The following is a 21,297-nucleotide window of genomic DNA, read 5'->3' as shown; positions in this document are numbered from 1 at the left end:
TATCTTCATCTACTGTTATTTCCAGCCTACAAAATGTTTTTTCTCTGTTTGGCATGCCCACTTACATACACTCTGACCTTCATTTATGTCGCGTGAACTAAAGACATACCTAACTTCACAAGGTATAGCCACCAGTCGTATTACAGCATATAATCATGCTGGTAATGGGCAGGTGCAGAGATACAATGGTTTAATATGGAAAACAATTGAACTGGCACTTAAATCAAGAGGTTTAGTCATCAGACAATGGCAGCTGGTGTTACAAACAACCCTCCATGCAATACGCTCGCTCTTATGCACAGCAACTAATGCTACCCCTTATGAAAAAATTGAGGCATAAATGAGGTGTAAACCAGGTGTATTTTAAAGGTATGAAGGAGGTTGTTATTTAAATACGTCGTTAGATTGAAAAGGGTGCAAATGAATACCTCAAAATCAACCTCTAATATACCTTAAATATACCTCCAGAGGTATATATGTCTCAACCTCAGGTGTATAATTTTATGCTTGTAGAGGTATATATATTTTTCAACCTATGGTGTGTCATTTTACATTTCAGGTTAACATAAATCAACCTCAGGTGTATTTTGTTCTACATCAGATAATTATTTTCCATCCTCAGGTATCTAATTTTAAGCTTGTTGAGGTATTTATTTTTCAACCTAAGGTGTGCCATTTTATACTTCTGGTTGTTGTTATAAATCAACCTGAAGTGTATTTTCAACACTTGGAAAGGTTATTTTTCATTAACGTCATGTGTTCCATGTTCTACCTTAAGTTATCATTTCGTAACCTCAAGTATATATTTTTGTATTTTTAGAAGTATTAATTTATCAACCAAAGATGCGACATTTTACACTTCAGGCTAATGTAGCTCATCCAAAAGCTGTTTTTTTTTGTACTTACGAAGGTGAGGTGCTATACGGACCACCTAGTTTATTAATTTTTAACCTCACTATATAAAAAATATAATGTATATAAAGATATTATATATATTATATGAAGAATAATGTATATCATTACATTTTTCCACTAGTAGAGATCTTCATTTATCAACCTGAAGTTTTTAATATTAAACCTTCGGCAGTAATTGCTTCTATTGTTAAGCAATAAAAGAAAGTTTCAAATGCATTATTCTTCCGTAATTTTAATAGATTGAGATAAATCATCTTGAAATAACACTTATTCAAATTCTACAGTTCGTAAAAATTATTTATGGGAACTCATATTTTTAGAAGATAGTTGTCTAAGGTGCTTGAATTTTTAAAGCTATAAAACTACAAATTTAAATAATTAGTCAGCTGAAAATCATATTACTTTTATTTAAAACTAAAATTTCATTTTTTTTAAAAACCAACAAAATTACTTTAAATACTGTTTCCATCTACCTGTTGAAACTTGTAATTATTGGAACCTAAAAGAAAAAAAATATGAATTAGTAAGAAAGTCATATTTACAATAATAGCGGCAAGTTTTAAAGTATTAAAATATTAGAAATTGTTTTTTTATGATTTAAATTAACTGGCTGAAATTAATTTTCTTTTTCAGATAAATAGTATTACTCATCTGCCATTTCTATTCAATCCTCGTAGCTAAAAAGCAAGACAGGTTCCACAGCCACAAAATAATACACACTGAAGAAAGTACTACCATTAACAACATTTACAGAAATTCAAATACATAATTCTAATCTTATTATGCAATTTGAACACTTTTTATTTTCCTATACATCAGATATCATTATGATACTTGTAGGTTTGATAATTAGATTTTTTTTCTTTTTTCTTACAAATCTTTAAACTCAATAAACCTAGTCTATATTTTTAAACTTTTTGTCAAATTTCATGAAACTAATAGCTTTTTTATAAATTTTTGACGCTGATTCTGAAAAGGACTTCCGTTATTGTCATTCGTATCAGAGTTTCCTAAAAAATAGTTATTTTAATATTTTTTAATCAATGTAATCAAGAATAAACAATCGTTTAATAAAATAAAATTTTAAAATTATGTACCAATTTTCATGCATTTTTTACACTCAATCGAATAGAACTAATTACAAGCTGATAAGAAGCATTTATTTTAAAGTTGTGAGTAATTTTATGTGAGGGAAATGTCTAAGAGAGAATGATTTGAAATAATGCTTTTAAAATAAGTTGAGCATAATATCTCCTATATAACTTATAATACCGAGTAGAATTAAACTAATAGTTAGTTGTTACAAACATTTGTTTAAATATAAAAACACATCCCATTGGATGAAATTCAAAAAATTGCATATTACTTTCAACTATAAATGCTTTTATTTGCAGGTTATTGCACATTATATAACTGATTATTGCACAAGAATCTATACTGACTTATTTCTAAAAAATTTAATATTTCCGAAATTCACTAATTTTTGAAGTAGTGAACCATAAACAGCTGCATAAAAACTCCCATAACCTTGAAACGAACTGTTATGTAAACTTGAAATCGGGTTTAATTTAATTCTGTTTAATATACTAATAAGTAATAACAATCTGCTTAGTAAATAATTAACGTGGGTAAATTGCAAAAAAATAACATGTAGTGAAAATCGCAGTTTTGTGATCAAACATGAAAAAGTGAGCTAGTACAGTTACTATTTTTCAATTATCAAATATCTAGCGAACTATTGTTATCAACAATTACTTAAATTCCGTATTGAACATGCGTTCTTGCATATATTCTTGATACTTGATTACATATATTCTTGATTTGAATTAGGAGAGAACTAGGAGAGTGGATTACTTTTTCTTTTTGGTATAAATTCATAACTATTTCCGAGGGGAAGGCTGAGCAGTAGCTTGCTAGTCGCTTCGTCGCTGCTGCACATGTGCTATTTACTGTCTCATCATCTCAGCAAAATCAGGGAACTGTGAATAAGCTCTGTGTGTATATATATATATATATATATATATATATATATATATATATATATATATATATATATATATATATATATATATATATATATATATATATATATATATATATATATATATATATATATATATATATACTGAAGAGCCAAAAAAACTGGTATACCTGCCTAGTATCGTGTAGGACCCCCGCGAGCACGCAGAAGTGCCGCAGCACGACGTGGCATGGATTCGATCAATGTGTGAAGTAGTGCTGGAGATAATTGACACCATGAATCCTTCAGGGCTGTCCATAAACCAGTGGGAGTAAGAGAGGGTGGGGATATCTTCTGAACATCACGTTGCAAGGCATCCCAAATATGCTCAATAATGTTCATGTCTGGGGATTTTGGTGGCCAGCGGAAGTGTCTAAATTCAGAAGAGTGCTCTTGGATCCACTCTGTAGCAACTGTGGATGTGAGGGGTTTTCGCATTGTCCTGCTGAAATTGCTCAAGTCCGTCGGAATGCACAATGGACATGAATAGGTGCAGATGATCAGACAAGATTCTTACGTACCCGCCACCTGTCAGATTCTTATCTAGACGTATCAGGGGTCCTATATCACGCCAATTGCACGCACCTAATACCATCACAGAGCCCCCACCAGCTTTAACAGTCCCTTATTGACATGTAGGGTCCATGGATTCATGAGGTTGTCTCCATACCCATACACGTCCATCAGCTCGATACAACTGGAAACGAGACTCGTCAGACCAGGCAACGTTTTTCCAATCGTCAACTGTCCATTGACGGTGTTGACGGTCCCAGGCAAGGCGCAAAGCTTTGCGTCGTGAAGCCAACAAGGGTACACGAGTGGGCCTTCGGCTCTGAAAGCCCATATCGATGATGTTTCGTTGAATGGTTCGCGCACTGACACTTGTTGATGGCCCAGCATTGAAATCTGCTGCAATTTGTGGAAGGGTCCCTTATGAAAAAATCGAGGTATAAATGAGGTATAAACGAGGTATATTTTAAAGGTATAAAGGAGGTTGTTGTTTAAATACGTCGTAAAGGTTGAAAAGGGTGCAAATGAATACCTCAAAATCAACCTCAAATATACCTTAAATATACCTCCAGAGGTATATATGTTTCAGCCTGAAGTATATTTTTGTACACTTGTGGAAGTATTTATTCAACAACCTAAGGTGTGTCATTTTACACTTCAGGTTATTATAAATCAACCTCAGGTGTATTTTGTTCGACTTCAGGTAATTATTTTTCAACCTCAGGTATCTAATTTTATGCTTGTAGAGGTATATATTTATCAACCTGTGGTGTGTCGTTTTACACTTCTGGTTGTTATAAATCAACCTCAAATGTATTTTGTTCTACCTCAGGTAATTATTCTTCAACCTCAGGTATATAATTTTATGCTTGTAGAGGTATATATTTTTCAACCTAAGGTGGGCCATTTTACACTTCTGGTTGTTATAAATCAACCTGAAGGGTATTTTCAACAATTGGAAAGGTTATTTTTAATTAGCGCCATGTGTTCCATGTTCTACCTTAAGTTATTATTTCGTAACCTCAAGTATATATTTTTGTATTTTTAGAAGTATCAATTTATCAACCAAAGACGTTTTTTTTTAGCACTTACGAAGGTGAGGTGTTATACGGACCACCTAGTTTATTAATTTTTAGACTCACTATATAAAAAATATAATATACATTACATTTTCTTTCACTAGTAGAGATCATTTATCCACCTGAAATTTTTAATATTAAACCTTCGGCAGTAATTGCTTTTTTTGTTAAGCTTTCCTTTTCAGATAAATATCTTCTGCCATTTCTATTCAATCCTCGTAGCTAAAAAGCATGACATGTATCACAGCCACAAAATAAAATACACTGAAGACAGTATTACCATTAACAACATTTACAGAAATTCAAATATACAGGGTGTTTATAAAGTCTCGGACCCATTTTGATGTTTAATAACTCATAAAATAATAATGATAGATTAAAATTAATAACATAAATGGTTAGATAGACTCAAAAACTTTCATGAACCTTGTCAATGAACTTCCACGTGTGCCACCTTCGTCGCACGGAGAATATCAAGTCGATAGTCAATTTCACGCCAGGTAGCGGCAAGCATGTCGGCATCCACAGAGGCTATTGTGGTTGTAATTCTGGCTTTTAGGCCATCAATGTTCGACACGATCCTCCTGTAAACATTGTCCTTTATAAATCCCCAAAGAAAAAAGTCCAGCGGCGTTATATCAGGTGATCTGGGTGGCCAAGGAATTGGACCTCCTCGCCCAATCCATCTTCCTGTAAAATGGTCATTCAAAGAACTACGAACGATGATACCCCAATGAGGTGGTGCACCATCTTGTTGCAAAAAGACATGTGGCTGAAGCTCTTCTAGTTGTGGAAATACGAAGTTTTCCAACATGTCTAAGTATACGACTGATGAGATTGTCTTTTCTGTAAAAAAGAAAGCTACCTCTCGTGAAATTGACTATCGACTTGATATTCTCTGTGCGACGAAGGGGGCACACGTGGAAGTTCATTGACAAGGGTCATGAAACTTTTTGAGTCTATCTAACCATTAATGTTATTAATTTTAATCTATCTTTATTATTTTATGAGTTATTAAACATCAAAATGGGTCCGGGACTTTATAAACACCCTGTATAATTCCAATCTTATTATGCAATTTTAACACTTTTTATTTTTCTATACATCTGTAACATTATGGTACTTGTAAGTTTAATAATTAGATTTCCTTATCTTTCTTTTTTAAAAATCTTTAAACTCAATAAACCTAGTCTATATTTTTCAACTTTTTGTCAGACTTCATGAAACTAGCAGCTTTTTTTTAAATTTTTGACGCTGATTCTGAAAAGGACTTATGTTATTGTCAATCACATCAGAGTTTCTTTAACAATAGTTATTTTAATCATTTTTAATCAATGTAATCAAGAATCTACAATCGTTTAATAAATTAAAATTTCAAAGTTATGTACAGTTATGTAAAGTTATGTAAAATTTTAAAGTATTCTTTTTTTACACTCAATCGAATAGAACAAATTACAAGCTGATAAGGAGCATTTATTTTAAAGTTGTGAGTAATTTTATGTGAAGAAAATGTCTAAGAGAGAATGATTTGAAATAATACTTTTAAAATAAGTTGAGTATAATATCTCCTATATAACTTATAATACCGAGCAGAATAAAACTAATAGTTAGTTGTTACAAACACTTGTTTAAATATAAATACACATCCCATTGGAAGAAACTCTAAATAATGCATATTACTTTCAACAATAAATGTTTTTATTTGCAATTGATTTTATTCAATTCAGGATTAAAATTGCATACTATACTGACTTATTTCTAAAATATTTAAGATTTCCGAAATTCGCACATTTTTGAAGTAGTGAACCATAAACAGCTGCATGAAAAAGCTCATAACCTTGAAACAAATTGTCATATAAACTTGAAATCGGATTTAATTTCATTCTGCCCAATATTCTAATAAGTAAATCTGCTTAGTAAATAATTAACGTGGATAAAATGCGAGAAAATAGCATGTAGTGAAAATAGCAGTTTTGTGATCAAACATGAAAAAGTGAGCTAGTACAGTTACTAGTTTTCAATTATCAAATATCTAGCAAACTATTGTTATCAACAATTACATAAATTCTGTAGTTTATTAGGAGAGATTACTTTTTCTTTTAGGTATAAATTCAGAACTATATCCTAGGGGAAGGCTGAGCAGTAGCTTGCTTGTCTCTTCTTCTGCGCCGCCGCGCATGTGCTATTTAAAGCCTAGGCCATCTCAGTAATATCACGGAACTGTGGATAAGCTCTGTAAATATATATATATATATATATATATATATATATATATATATATATATATATATATATATATACATAAACAATAATATAAACTTTGCAACAAATATCCAAACGATAAGCATACAGCTATAGTAGAATTTCAAAGCAAAATTGCTATTTTAAAAATCTTTCAATTTTCAATGATTTATTTATAAGAGAAATTGTGAACATTTTTCTCAATTAATCAGCGTGCATACTGTTACGTTAAAACATATACATTTAAGCAAAATAAAAAGAATAGTTCTATTTGACTGAACTATAAACAATAAAATATACTGTATATAACCTGCTGTAACGATTCACCAGTAATGTTACCCAAAACAGTGACGAGAAATATTTCGGTTATTCTCTCTTATTGCTAAGCCTACAACGATAGCTTCTAAGAATATCCTCCAACTTAAATTATTTAAGATCAGGACACGTCGTTGAAACAAAAATAATAAAATTTAAGTTTCAAAATTGAAGCATATTTGATTAAAAGTGATAAAACTAAATTAATAAATGTCAAGCACACTTACCGAATTTCGAATAGACTTTCGATTGTCAACACACACGCCATTTGCCGGCTCGCATGGAACTCTGGGAAGTGAGTTAGTTAATATGAAGTGTACTTTAAGCAACCTTAAAACAAGCTTAGGTATAAATAAAACGACTTCAACTCTTCAATAAATACCTCACTCTCTTTAGTATAGTTTTAGTTTTATACCTCATAAATACCTCAATATCGTTAGTAGAAAAAAGGTATATTTTTTATACCTCGTAATTACCTCACTCTCGTCAGTTGAAATAAGGTTGATTTTTTTATACCTCATAAATACCTCTTTTGTTACAAGTGTAAGAGAAACAACCTCGTATACCTTAAAAATCATCTTATCAGTCTGGATGATTTGAAGTGAATTTAAAACAACCTCAAAATAAGCTTAGGTATAAATAAAATGACTTCATATGCCTCAATAAATACCTTTTTATCGTTAGTTGAAATAAGGTAAAAATTTTCATTCCTCAAAAATACCTCTTTTGTTACAAGTGTAAGAAAATAAACCTGGTATACCTTAAAAATCTCCTTATCAGTCTGGTTGATTTGAAGTGAATTTTAAACAACCTCAAAACAAGCTGAAGTATATATAAATCAACCTCGTACACCTTAATTACAACCTTTACGAGGTATAATTTTTATTGCTGTTTTCTCTGCAACCTTAAATATACCTCAAAACAACCTTAATACCTCAAAAATACCTCAAATCAACCTTAAATATACCTTAAATTTTCATAAGGGGTTGCACGTCTGTCACGTTTAATGATTCTCGTCAAACGTCGTTGATCCCGTTCTTGTATGATCTTTTTCCGATCGCAGCGATGTCGTAGATTTGATGTCTTACCGGATTTCCGATACTCACGGTATACTCGTGAAATGGTCGAACGTGAAAATCCAAATTTCATTTCTATCTCGGAGATGCTGTGTTCCATCTCCTGTGCGCCGACTATAACACCACGTTCAAACTCACTTAAATCTGTATAACCTGTCATTGTAGCAGCAGTAACCGATCTAAGAACTGTGCTAGACACTCGTTGTCTTATATACGCGTTGCCGACCGCAGCGCTGAGCTTTGATTGGCTCCATACCCCTTTATTTGCATACTCATGCCTGTACCTGTGTGTGTGCGTGCGTGCGTGTGATTATACATATTTTTACTCATAAACAACGATAAGCATACAGTTATAGTAGAATTTCAAAGCAAAATTTCTATTTTAAAATCTTTCCATTTTCAATGATTATAAGAGAAATTACGAACACTTTACTCAATTAATCAGCTTGCATACTGCTACTTTAAAATACATACATTTAAGCAAAATAAAAAGAATAGTTATATTTGAATAAATTACAAACAATAAAACATACTGTGCGTAACCTGCTGTAACAATTCACCAGTAACGTTACCGTAAACAGCGACCAGAAATATTTCAATTGTTCTTTCTTATTGCTAAGCCTACAACATTAGCCTCTAAAAATATCCTCCAACTTACATTATTTAAGATCAGGAAGCGTCTTTAAAACAAAAGTAATAAAATTTAAGTTTGAAAATTGAAGCATATTTAATTAAAAGTGATAAAACTAAATTAATAAATATCAAGTACACTTACCGAATTTCGAATAGACTTTCGATTTTCAACACACACGTCATTTGCCGGCTCGCACGGAACTCTGGGAAGTGAGCGAGTTAATATGAAGTGTACTTTAAACAATCTTAAAACAAGCTTAGGTATAAATAAAATGACTTTATGCACCTCAATAAATACCTCAATCTCTTTAGTCGGGGCCGGGATAGCCTGGTCGGTAGGGCGCTGGGCCCATATCCAAGAGGTCGTGGGTTCGATCCTCCCCGGCCGAAGACTCCCCGTGTAGTAAATGGTGACAGATGCACGTTAAATCTGTCGAGTCTCAAAGTCCTCCATGTTCCCACAACAAATTAATACCTCTGGGGGTACTGATCCAGGAGTTTCCCTGTCTTCTGGATTGGTTCAAAATTACAAGGCTACGGAGTTGAACGTAAGTAGTCGTAAACCCATGAAATTGGGTCGGCTGTTCAACGACGGTTATAAAATAAAATAAAAAAAAATCTCTTTAGTCGAACTAAGGTAAATTTTTTTATACCTCATAAATACCTCTTGTGTTACAAGTGTAAGAGAAACGACCTTGTATACCTTAAAAATCATCTTATCAGTCTGGATGATTTGAAGTGAATTTTAAACAACCTCAAAACAAGCTGAAGTACATATATAAATCAACCTCGTACACCTTAATTACAACGTTTACGAGGTATAATTTTTATTGCTGTTTTCTCTGCAACCTTAAATATACCTCAAAACAACCTTAATACCTCAAAAATACCTCAAATCAACCTTAAATTTTCATAAGGGTTACCACCCATCCTCTGTCCCAACGCAGACTGAACCAAATCGTTACCCAGCTGTACACTGACCGCAGCCAGTGATGCGTGACTTCGGTGATCTGTTGGGAACCGTGTCTCAACGATCAGTCCACTGCTGGATTTTGAGTCACTGTAAGTTCTCTGCACCACGATCGAGGATGCGTGAATCAAATGCACTGTGAACGGTGCTTCAAAAAGCTTTCACTGCATGTTTCTCACACACTTCAGATCAGTGTCAAAGAAGAATGAGAATTTGAATGGTAAAAAATATATTCCCTAAAAAAATTCATAAATCAGGTTCTCCATTTTTCTTGACGGAGATCGGAAGTGCGAGTAGTTGACATTGCCACTCAATAATCTCATTGCATGTAGTTGACTACATGCATTGAGACTAACCCTCATGCGTTCGAATAGGATACAGTGAGAATAGCCGCTAACTAAAACTATCAATCAATCAATAGATATATATATCAAGTTTATTTGTGGATATGATGTATTTTTCTATTCAAGATATAGTGACATGAACCCATCCAAATAAGTTAACAGAAGTGTCCGATTGCAAGATTAAATAGTCATGAAAATAATAAAGTGTCTTTTTTTATATTTAATCGCTGAAGTTTTTTCCATGAAAAGCCTTATTGTTGTAAGTTACTATGTTGTGTCATATATATTATGAGTAAATTTATTTTAAAGCATTCCCGTCTTATTGAAAGAAACCAGTGTTTACTTCTTATTTGTTTCTAAATTTTTTTATTGTAAAATTCAGAAAAAGTACTCATTTATTAAATATATAACATCGTATAATTATTTTGGCATTTGAATATTTTCGTTTTTATTGAGCTATTGTTATTTTAAATTAAGAATTGTTTTTCTCGTTAAAAACAAGTACAATGTCCTGTGCCGTAATTTATTTTAATTCATTGTTAATTTTGTATGATCTAAGTGTTAGATAATTCTTCTCCTTCTTGATCTATCTAGACCAAGAGTTTAGGGATGTTTCACTAAGAGTTTCATTTAAAGAGAATTCATACTGGGTTTACTTAACTCAAAATAGTGATTCTTAAATTTTATGTCAAAGGCCTTTTTAATGAAATCATCTTTTGTTTCAAAAGCCTTACATATTTTTAAAGTATTAAGGAAAATTAAACTCAATTCCAATCACTACGTTGAAATAAGTAGGTACATTAAATTTGGTTGTTATAAATAGTCTCTAAAATAACATCCTTCTCTTAAAATTTTGTATTATCAATTTTAATTTATTGGAAATTCTCTACTGAATCAGATTATCTAATTGTTTTTCCCCACAAATGTTTTACTTAATTATTAAACAATTAAATTACCCTATAAAACTCCAGTAATTGATGTCATCAAAAACAATATCTGATTGCTAATGTTGCATGTGTTGAACTGAATCATCCCTCATCCATTCGCTCTTATAGTTTGATATCACTTACATTGTATGATTATTCCTCGTATGCTATGAATTACAAATTTCGTGAATTAAATTTACTTTTTTGAGAGTGTGAGACAAATAGAAGTAAGATTTTTAAAATTTCAGGCTTTTAATTTATTACTAAAATAGTCAAAGAAATGATTATGCAGCTCATCACAGAGAATCAGCATATCTTTTTGGCTGAAATCAAGAAGAGATTAAAAGGAAAAATGATCTTATTTCACTTATTTTTCAGTTAAAATAATGTTCAATTTCAGCCTAATTACTATTAGTGGCAGATTGGATAGAAATAGCATACATTTGCATATAGGGTTGACAATTTAAGTATTATGTGTTGCATTAAAAGAATTCAGTGTTTTCATGAATCTAATTCATCAAAAAATATCTATCCATCATTAGGAAAATCATTTTATTTTGTTATGTATTAAATATTTAAATCTACAAAAAATTGTTAAAATCTGCCTTTGGCTAAGAATTTTTTAAAATCGGCTATTTTACTGGCTAATGCCTTTTACTGGCTAATGGTCCTTAGCACTGGACCCTGGAAGAACATAGCATATCACTGTCTGAGTAGCTATTTACCACCGCTAATTCACAACATCATCTTATTTCTGTAAATAAATAAATACAGTACAGAACCCTTTATCCGGAAAACCAAAAAACCGGAACGAAAATCAATAAATTTTCCCGCCATTTTTTTAAAAAAAAAAAGTTTTTTTCGTCATAAGATTTCAAGATTTTTCTTTCTTTTTTGAAAGATGTTTACCTTACCATCATTTTGGAAACAATTATTAGTGCATTACTTCATCGTTTTTTCTTCTTTTTAAGATTATTTCCAAATATATATTTTTTTAGTTGAGTTTGACAATAAAAAAAACGGCTTTTTGTAGCGATTCAGAAAACCGGAAAAATCAGTTATCCGGAATAGCAATGGTCCCGATCGCTCCAGATAATCGGTTCCTTACTGTATTAGATACAGGGCAATATGTATGCTTATTAATAAAAATCATTGTTAAAACTGACACACACAAATCACTATATATTTTAATGTGTTTCTAACAATTCAGTGTCTGTAGTTTTTTGCACTGGCGTGAATTCTAATAATTTTAATTTTTCATTTCAGATTTTGGTTTAAATTGCCAACTATGCTCATCATCTTAAAATGGGATTTAGCACCAGAAAAAAGCTTAATGGAAAAAAATAAAGCCATTTATTTGAAATCTTTGGCTATGTAAAAATCTTATGATGTATTCAAGTTGTATATCAAGCTAAATTCATGAAAGTTTTAAAATCTGTCAGAACGCCAGACAGAGTTATACCGAAGTGGGATGGCTCAACATAGCTATTCTCGTATAACTTTTTCACGTACTCTCATATGCAAAGCTGTGATTTTGTTGGTGTTTACAGTTATGCTCCTGGATTATAGTTACTACCTTTTTTCTGATCGGAAGCCCATAAATAAGATAGTGGCTCCTGGATTAGCATGGATTTCTCATCTAAATCAAAAATTAAGTGATACTAAAGCACTTTCAAATAATAGTTTTCTTCCTTTAAAACCTCATAATATTTTATTAAATCGTTCTTTAGTTTCAGAGTCATCAAATAGTTCAAAACTTTATTCTTCTAAGGTAGAAAATAAAAACATTTCTCTGAATTTCATAAATTCTAGTCATTTGGAGCCATCCACAGAATGTCCATTAATACCGCCCAAGTTAGGTAAGAGAAAACTATTATTGACAGGTTACAAAATGTTAGACACTAACATTTTGTAACCTGTTCATTATTTTACTTATGTATCCCTTATTGTATGAATATTATTTGAAGAAAGGTATAAAATAAGTTATTACCTCATAAGAGAGCTGAAGGGACCAACACATCAGGAAAAAACGGAAAACATACTAAACGAAAACACAAAATAAGATGCTAAATATCATCTTGTAAAAAGCAATAGAGGAAATAACAGCCTAACTCTCAAACGGAAAAATACTAAAAAGGAATTAAGGCCCTTTCTACGCTGAAAGACAAGTCAAATTGAAAGAGCTATGAGTGGGAGAATGGGAGGAATAGGTGTGGACATAGGGGGTGGAGATATACTGAGCGACCATGGAAGTCCGGGTTACATTTTTTGGCAAAACTCAATATTTAAAGGGTGCGCCAAAAATAGATCATGCAACTACACTTATTACTTTTTCACTATTTTTGGTGTATAAAACGGAGGTAGTGTGATTCCTTGTTACTCCTCTTATTTATTTAATTATTTTTACACTATTCATATTTCCTCATCATTCCAAATATTGGTAATATCAAATAAAATTTAAAATAATGTATGACACTGTCTTTTATTCCTTCATATTAGGAATGCCTTAAAACATTTACTCTGCTCTAGAAAAAGATTTATATTATAAATATTAATAGTCTAACTAACAATAATTTTGTATAAATTGTTTTGGGTCTTTCAATCTTCTTTCTGTGTATCCCCAACAGTAAATAAATATTACAGCCTCGATATCATTTTGAATTTTCTTTCACTCACGTAACTATGTAATATAGCGTGTATATAGTCATTACATCTCCGAATATTTCAGACCATATTTTATTTAAGAATTAAAGTGCGCAAGGGTTTTACTAAACCGGGAACAATTAACTTGCATTTTATGGTGATCCTAAAGGTATATTCAAAGGTTTATTTTATATTTCTGATGTTATTGAAAAATGTGAAAACTGTATTTTTCATGATTCACGACGAATAAATCTTAATGTCTTTTTCTACATTCTCTTGGAGTTTCAATAGATCTAAAAAAATACAACTGAAAAATTAAATTATAAACTTTCAAAAATTTAATTTTAATGTATGCAAAATTTTTTATTTGAAAAAAAAAAGTAAGTAACTTTAAAATAACACAGTAGTCATTTAAGGATTAAAAGAAAATACAACATAATGTGAAATTAATATTTTTACAATGTCTAAACAAAATAATAATTCATAAAATTCAAGTTTAAATAAAATATAAAAGATAAATAGCGTAATTTCTTAAATGTGTGCTTCGTATATTTTATAAAACAATGTGTAATAACAATACTATAGACTAGTTTTTTACATGTTATCAGTTATAAACCGTTATACTAGATTTTTTTTTTTTGTTAAAGCTATCTTTATCATTTGAAATAGTGCTGCAATTCTAAGACAAGAATTTTGTTTTAAAATTTTTTAAACAGAACTAACGTATAGTTACCATTAAATTACAATTGACAAAAATCAAAGAACAAGCATTTTATCAGAGACCTCTACAATTTTTAACAATCACAGGTGGTACTTAAGTAAATTAATAAAAGGTAGCACATACTTTCAAATGTAAACATTAATAAGTTTACGAGCAAAACAAAAAGCAAGTAAAAGAAAAAAAATCTATATATCTAACTGGTTCGAGAGGTCCTGCCTAACAAAATTATATACTTACTCTAGCTTTTGAATTGGATTCTTCAAAAATACTTGTAACAACGAGTTAGAGGATGATGTTTTAACATGAGAGTTATCTTAATTTTATTATCTGCTGGGTCTTAAAAAATAGTAGTAAAAAATATATTTTAATATATCATTTCAAACTTAAGTACAATTAATTTCCTTTAACTTTAAATTAATAATTTTATAAACTTTTCTGCATTCAGGTATAGATACTTTAATTTTGTAGATGAAAATAGATGAAATAAACAAACAAAACTGTTAAGCGAGTCTCACTTTTTATAACACATTGCTTCGTTTCATTAGGAAAAAGCCGAACATTTATTTACTAAAACGAGTTCACTATTGCGGTAGTCAACCTTAAACCGAAAATTAAAAATTTTCTTTCATTTTCATTTTTTTAATTTTATTTTTATTACAAAAATTTTAACGCATCCCATAATTCGCGACACAGAAGAAGTAAGAACCACTGAGCCTACATAGTTTTCAAATAAAACATAAATCTTTGTACAAATTAAAGAATTTTTGATGAGTTGGGTTAAAAAGTGTTTGATTTAAGTACTTTACAAAGCAAAAGAATAAGTAAAGCAGTTTATACAAAGTAAAATATATCATAAAAACTAGATGAGAAACATTCAACTAATTTCTTAAATTTAATTATCTCTTTTAATCATAATTATCTCTTTTTATTAGATATAATATTATCATTTTGATAATAATGTATTTTAAACAAACTCTACGTATTCCATGCATACTTTTCCAAATAAAAATGTTTAGCGGGTAGTAAAAGGGTATCCTCTTTTCTTTATTATTTTATTCTCAGACTATTTACAATGACGCGGAAGTAACACTCCCTCCTCCTTCTAGTTTAGGGGAGAGTAAAACTGGTTCTTGAGCCCCGACCCCCCAACCCCTAAGAATTGTCTCCAAACAAATGCCAAGAAGGCTTTTGGAAACCAGCCTCAATCAGAACCATGAGTTTGTAGGGAATAAAAATAATTATTTTAATGATTATCCATAGTAATTTTTTTTTAATTTTTTAATGCTTTCATAATTTATAATATTATTTTTATAAAATTAGTTTATTTTATTATTAATATTTTATTATTTTCAGTTTATTTTACATTATAATTTGTTTAAATTATTATTTTTATTTTCGCCTCAATGCTTTAGCATGAAAAGCATACTTATTAAAATTAATTTTTAATATTTATTTCTTCAAATTTTTTAAAAAAATTTAAAAATTAAAATCTAACTTAATTTACTTTTTAATCCAAATATATGACATACATAAAGAAATTCCATGATTAATGCAATTACTCTCACCTAATAAACATTAAAACTAGTAGACATTTACAATAAAACAAGCTAATCTGCTCTTGATATTTAATTACAATCCATTTAATTACAAAAATGTATAAGATGTAGAAAAGGGATGAAAGAGTTGAAAACAAACGAAGATATTTATCTCAACTACGTGTTTATTATGCCATAGTGTTTTAACTAATAAAATCCAATAAATGCGTTATAGAGTATTTGAAATCAAAATCTCGGATAATATCTAAGTGAAGTTCTTAAATCAAGTCATTGTCCCTTTTCATCTTTAGTTATATTATTTAATCAAGATGACAGATTGGGTCACTGAAGTATTCCTAATTCGATATCATCCTAAGGAAATTAAATAAGTATAAAAAAATAGTATACTACCCCTCAAAAAATAGTATACTATCCCCTCAATATATATTGAGGGGATATTAAGTATTTAATTTCGTTATATGGTGTTAAAAATAACAGGCAATTGCGAGGATTGGAGAATGAATCGAGTATGAAACAAAACCTTCTAGTAATTCATATTATCACAATATATAATGTATTGCTCGATATGTGTTAATATATAATATATTGCTCGATATGTGATAATATCCTATATATAGACTATCAGCAGCGTTTATTTCCGATAACAACAGCCAACAATACATTTAAAATTTAGTGCAAAAGAAATTAAACTATAAAAACTGGGGTATTAGTGAAAAAAGTGAATTAGAACAATATCACGAGTAATTGAGTAGTTCCGGAGTGCGAGTATATGGAGAGCGACTGCAAACAGAAGAATGTACTCCCAATTTTCTAAAAATACATTGTAGAATCTGTGAAGAAGCTAACTATTTTCAATGGTAGTTTAATTTATTCTGCTTCAAAGAGTGAAAAACATGAATTATATTATGTTTAACTTTTCACTCTTAAAAATAAATCACTTAAAGCTATTATATTGAATTTAGTTTTTAAAGTTTTTGATTAATATAATTAAAACAGGGGATCTGGGTAAATACCTTAAACATGATAATCCTAAATGGTAATAAAAAATACTATATATATATATATATATATATATATATATATATTGTGCACAAGGGATGCTGTGAGTACTTTATTCTTTAGACATAACTCAGAAACGCATTTTTCTTAAAAGCAAATACATAAGTAATTGAATCAGAAAAATTCCCAGAATGATTAAAGGGGCAAGGATAGCCTGGTTGGTAGGGCACTGAGCTCATGTCCAAAAGGTCGTGTGTTCGACCCCAACCGGCCGAACATTCCCTGTGTTTACATGGTGACTGATGCACGTTAAATCTGTCAATTCGTGAAGTCCTTCAGGAGTTTCCTTGTCTTTTGGATTGGTTCAAATTACAAGGCTATGGAGTTAAACATTAGTAGTCGTAAATTTAAAATTGGGTCAATTGTTCAACGATGGTTATAAAATATAATTATAAAAGATCAGTGGTAGCTCAGGATAAAAAGCTCGCCTCCCAAATGAGGAGAACCAATTTCGAATCTCAGCGATGGCTGGTAGATATGAATTTTGCACCTGGCGACTCCCCAACCGCAGTACTGTTTTAAAATATATCCAGCGGTGGACGGACCCTGGGTTAGAGTCCCTTTGCAGTTGAGCTAACCGTAGGAAGTTTCCGTGGTTTTTCTCTCTATGTACAGCAAGCGTAAGTTAGTACCATCAAAACACCTTTCACGGAGACTAGTTTCTCCCAATGCTTGATCCAAGAGTTCTCTTGTCTTCTGGGTTGGGTTCAAAATTACAAGACTATTAAATTGAACAATGATAGTTGCAGACTGAGAACTAGGTCGGCTTTTCAACACCGGTTATAAAATTAAATGAAATAATTATAAAGAGAGCTACGGAGGCCCAGGGGATAAGGCATACGCTTTCGAATTTGGAGACCCAGGTTCGAGCCCAGAGGTGACTGGTTGATACGAAGTTAGAATTCCATCAGGGTTAGAATTCCATTTTCAGTTGAGCGAAATGTGGGAGATTTTTGTGGTTTTCTTCGCCATGTAATGTGAATGCCGGTTATTAGTTTAATGAAGCTACGAAGGTTTGTTTGTTTCAATGCTGGATTCAGGAGTTTCATTGAATTCTGGTTTATTGTTTTAGATTAATCAGCTTCGAAATGATAAGAGACTTTAAGAGTTATAACTAATTAAAATAGGTCTAACATTGATTTTATAAGAAATTTGCTGTATAATTTCTGATTAAAATGCGTATTTACAAACTAATTTAATCTATCATGATTAACTTAATATTAGTCGATTCTTCACTACTTGTAAAAGTATTGAATGTCTGTTATATAAATTGAAAATAAATCGTTGAGTGTAGTAAATGGCATATAAATATTTTCGGCATGCTCATTTAAAATTTCTTCAAATTTAAAATCTTTATTGTAAGAAATGTGCTCACAATATTTAAAAATATGAATATGTTATCAAAATATTTGGCAATCCTTGGTAGTTTAAAGTTATTGTATGAAAAAAGGATTTACTAGAAATTAAATGGTTATTAGAAAACGAAGCAGGGGTATTAGTTTATCGACATTTCAGTTGCTGATAGATATGGTTCCATTTTTTATGGAAGATTCCGATAAAACAAATACATTGAAATGTTTTTGTGATAAGGAGAGCTATATATATATATATATATATATATATATATATATATATATATATATATATATATATATATATATATATATATATAAGTATATATATATACATACATACATACATATATTATGTATGTATGTATGTATAATAATCGGTCAAAATAATCGAAACAATCCACTACTAATGCATTTTTTCATATTTTTCAAGGAATACTTAGAAAATTATTTTAGAACTTTTGAAGTGTTAAAGTCATGCGTTTTCCCATATATCTTAATAAAGTTTAAAGCATTTAGAGATTTGAGGGACCGGTAAAAAATTAGGAACCAAGAATAATGTTTTTGAATACCTTATTCGAAAACAATAAGCGAAAAGCTTGTGTATCATGTCGATAACGTTGATTATCATATGAAATAACAATCGTATACATACTAATATAATTAAACTTCTGTTATAAAACAATCTGATTTTTTTAATATTTTGAAAAGTTGTTTTATTATGCATCAGAAAGTTTTATTTTAGTTTTATTATACATAAAAGCTAAGCAAGCAAGGTATCTTAGTTCACAGTAGTCCACCATCTCATTTTAGTTGAAAGATCATCTTCTCCCCTATATTAGTCCCTGCTAGTACAACTACACATTTGAATAGCCAGAAAAAAACCGGTTTTATGCATATACCCCATAGTAACAGGAAGAGATGGATACAGTTTCTTGTTTTTCTTATATTCATTATTTAGCTTATTTTCTTTTTTTTTCTTTTTAGTTTTCGTTTCTTATACTGTTTACGCTGTTTCGAAAATATAAAGTAGACGCGCGAGGGAGGCGAGATGCGAATACATGGGGAGGGGACATAAAGATTGTATACAGCTGGAAATTGTATTAGTATAAATTATTTATTTCCGAAATCTTATCAATAATGATTTACTATATTTATTATTTTCTTTGAAAAAACTGGCAACTGTCAGGAAAAAAATTATTATCGTAAGGAATAAAATAAGATTTTACTATTTGTGATTACAAAATATTCATCAACATTTATTTTTTTCAGATAAAAGAACTGTCCCGTATCTTTATTATAACTGTCCGAAAATATATTGATATTTATGGATTAAAAATAAGAAATGATTTTCTTACCGGTTTCCAATATTTCCATTTTTTTTCCTCCCTTCTTTTACTTCTTCTTTTTTTTTTAGTAATTGTCGTTGAACAGCCAACCCAATTTCCAGTTTATGACTACCAACTCCGTAGCCTTGTATTTTTGAACACAATCCAGAAGACAAAGTAACTCTTCAATCAAGTAGTGGGAGAAAATTTGCCTTCGTGGAGAACGTTTTGAAAGAACTAACACGTCTTTGCGTTAGGTGGACATGAAAACCACGAAAACCTATCACGGATAGTCCTAACGGATCCATGATCCGTCTGATTTTTTATTAGCATTGCGCTCGGTGTGAGCCGTGGGCGGATTTCGTATGACCAACTATCACTTGGATTCGAACTCGAATCACCTCATTTAGAGGAGAGCACTCTATCCCCTAAACAACCACGGCTCTTCCATTTTGATATGTATGTTACCGGCAAAGTTTGTAAGTCAACATTCTGTGGAATGTCAAGCCGTTGTTATACCTAAACTAGCCAGTGCCTGAAAGGACTCTTATTTCTCACATTTTCTAAGCATTCAATGTAATGAAAAACCTGCAAAGTATAAAATATGTCTATGATTCGTTTCGAATGTAATGAAATGTAATTCAATCGTCTTTGAAGCTTACCATATCAGAGCAAGTAGATTAATTTTAATTTCTTCATTTGTATATGAAAATTTTGTTTCCCTTCATATGGCATGGATTCTTCAAAGCATAAATTTTGTTTTATCCAACTTTCATTTTCTCTACGCATCTTGAATACATTTATTTAATGGCACTCTCATTATTTTTTACGAATAACATTTAAATTATTGCCTTAACAGAATAGCCTTATCAGGATCTTTTTTCTTACTTTGCCTAAATATCATTTGTCATTCTATAGAATGTGTAGCTATTACATATAGTGTCTAGGGAAAGTATGTAATAATTCTCATATTTCGTGCTTGGCAAAAAAAAGAAGAAGAAAAAAAAAAAACTGGCATTCTATGCAATGTCATGGAATGCCGGTGTTTTATACTTTACCCCGGTAACAAATGTATTATTTATTGAATGTATTATTTATTATTTATAAGAAAATGTATTATTTACTGAAGGGGTAAATCATGTGTTATTTTCTGAATATAAATTCATGTATCTAGTTTCAAAAGTTTAATTTAGAATTATTAAATAATGTAATTTCTCATTCCATCGAAATTAGATTATTCCATTAAATAATCAGCACAATTTCCCATTAGAAAATTTATATTTTTTCTGAATTTTTTTGTGAGTTTGCTATAAAAATTGCGAATAATAAAAAAATTAATAACAGTACATAATTTTACTTTTCAGAAGAAAATAATGTTTACTATTCGTTGAAATAAAAAAAAAATTGTATTTTGCTAATAACCAGAAAGTTGTAAAAATCGCAGAATCAATTTATTCCAAATAAAGCTTCATATAACTTTTCCCCTGAATTCCTGTTTTTAATGTATGGGTAAATGTATATTTTGTAAACTCAATTTAAATAAAATTTATTGAGAGTAAATCAGAAAATTTCATAGTTAATGTTTTTAAATTTGTGAAATTTTTTTACC

General features: G+C 30.4%; 1 protein-coding gene across 2 annotated transcripts in view; it reads left to right on the top strand.

The window, feature by feature from the left end:
- The first annotated feature begins 10,111 nt into the window (after nt 1-10,111).
- Nucleotides 10,112-21,297, top strand: part of LOC107456484 (beta-1,4-N-acetylgalactosaminyltransferase bre-4) — an 88,128-nt gene continuing 76,942 nt past the window's right edge. The window contains exons 1-2 of one of the 2 annotated variants that reach the window (XM_087154859.1): nt 10,112-10,362; nt 12,296-12,888. In XM_087154859.1, coding sequence (XP_087010985.1) covers nt 12,501-12,888 — 388 coding nt within the window. In that variant the 5' untranslated portion in view covers nt 10,112-10,362; nt 12,296-12,500. The remainder of the gene's footprint in view (nt 10,363-12,295; nt 12,889-21,297) is intronic. The other variant, XM_087154860.1, reaches the window with a different exon arrangement.

Source organism: Parasteatoda tepidariorum, chromosome 11 (genome assembly GCF_982258835.1).
Source record: "Parasteatoda tepidariorum strain Cologne lab strain chromosome 11, Ptep-v5.0, whole genome shotgun sequence".
NCBI lineage: Eukaryota > Metazoa > Arthropoda > Arachnida > Araneae > Theridiidae > Parasteatoda > Parasteatoda tepidariorum.
Note: the sequence above shows the minus strand (reverse complement) of the source record. Positions and strands in the feature narration are given on the sequence as shown.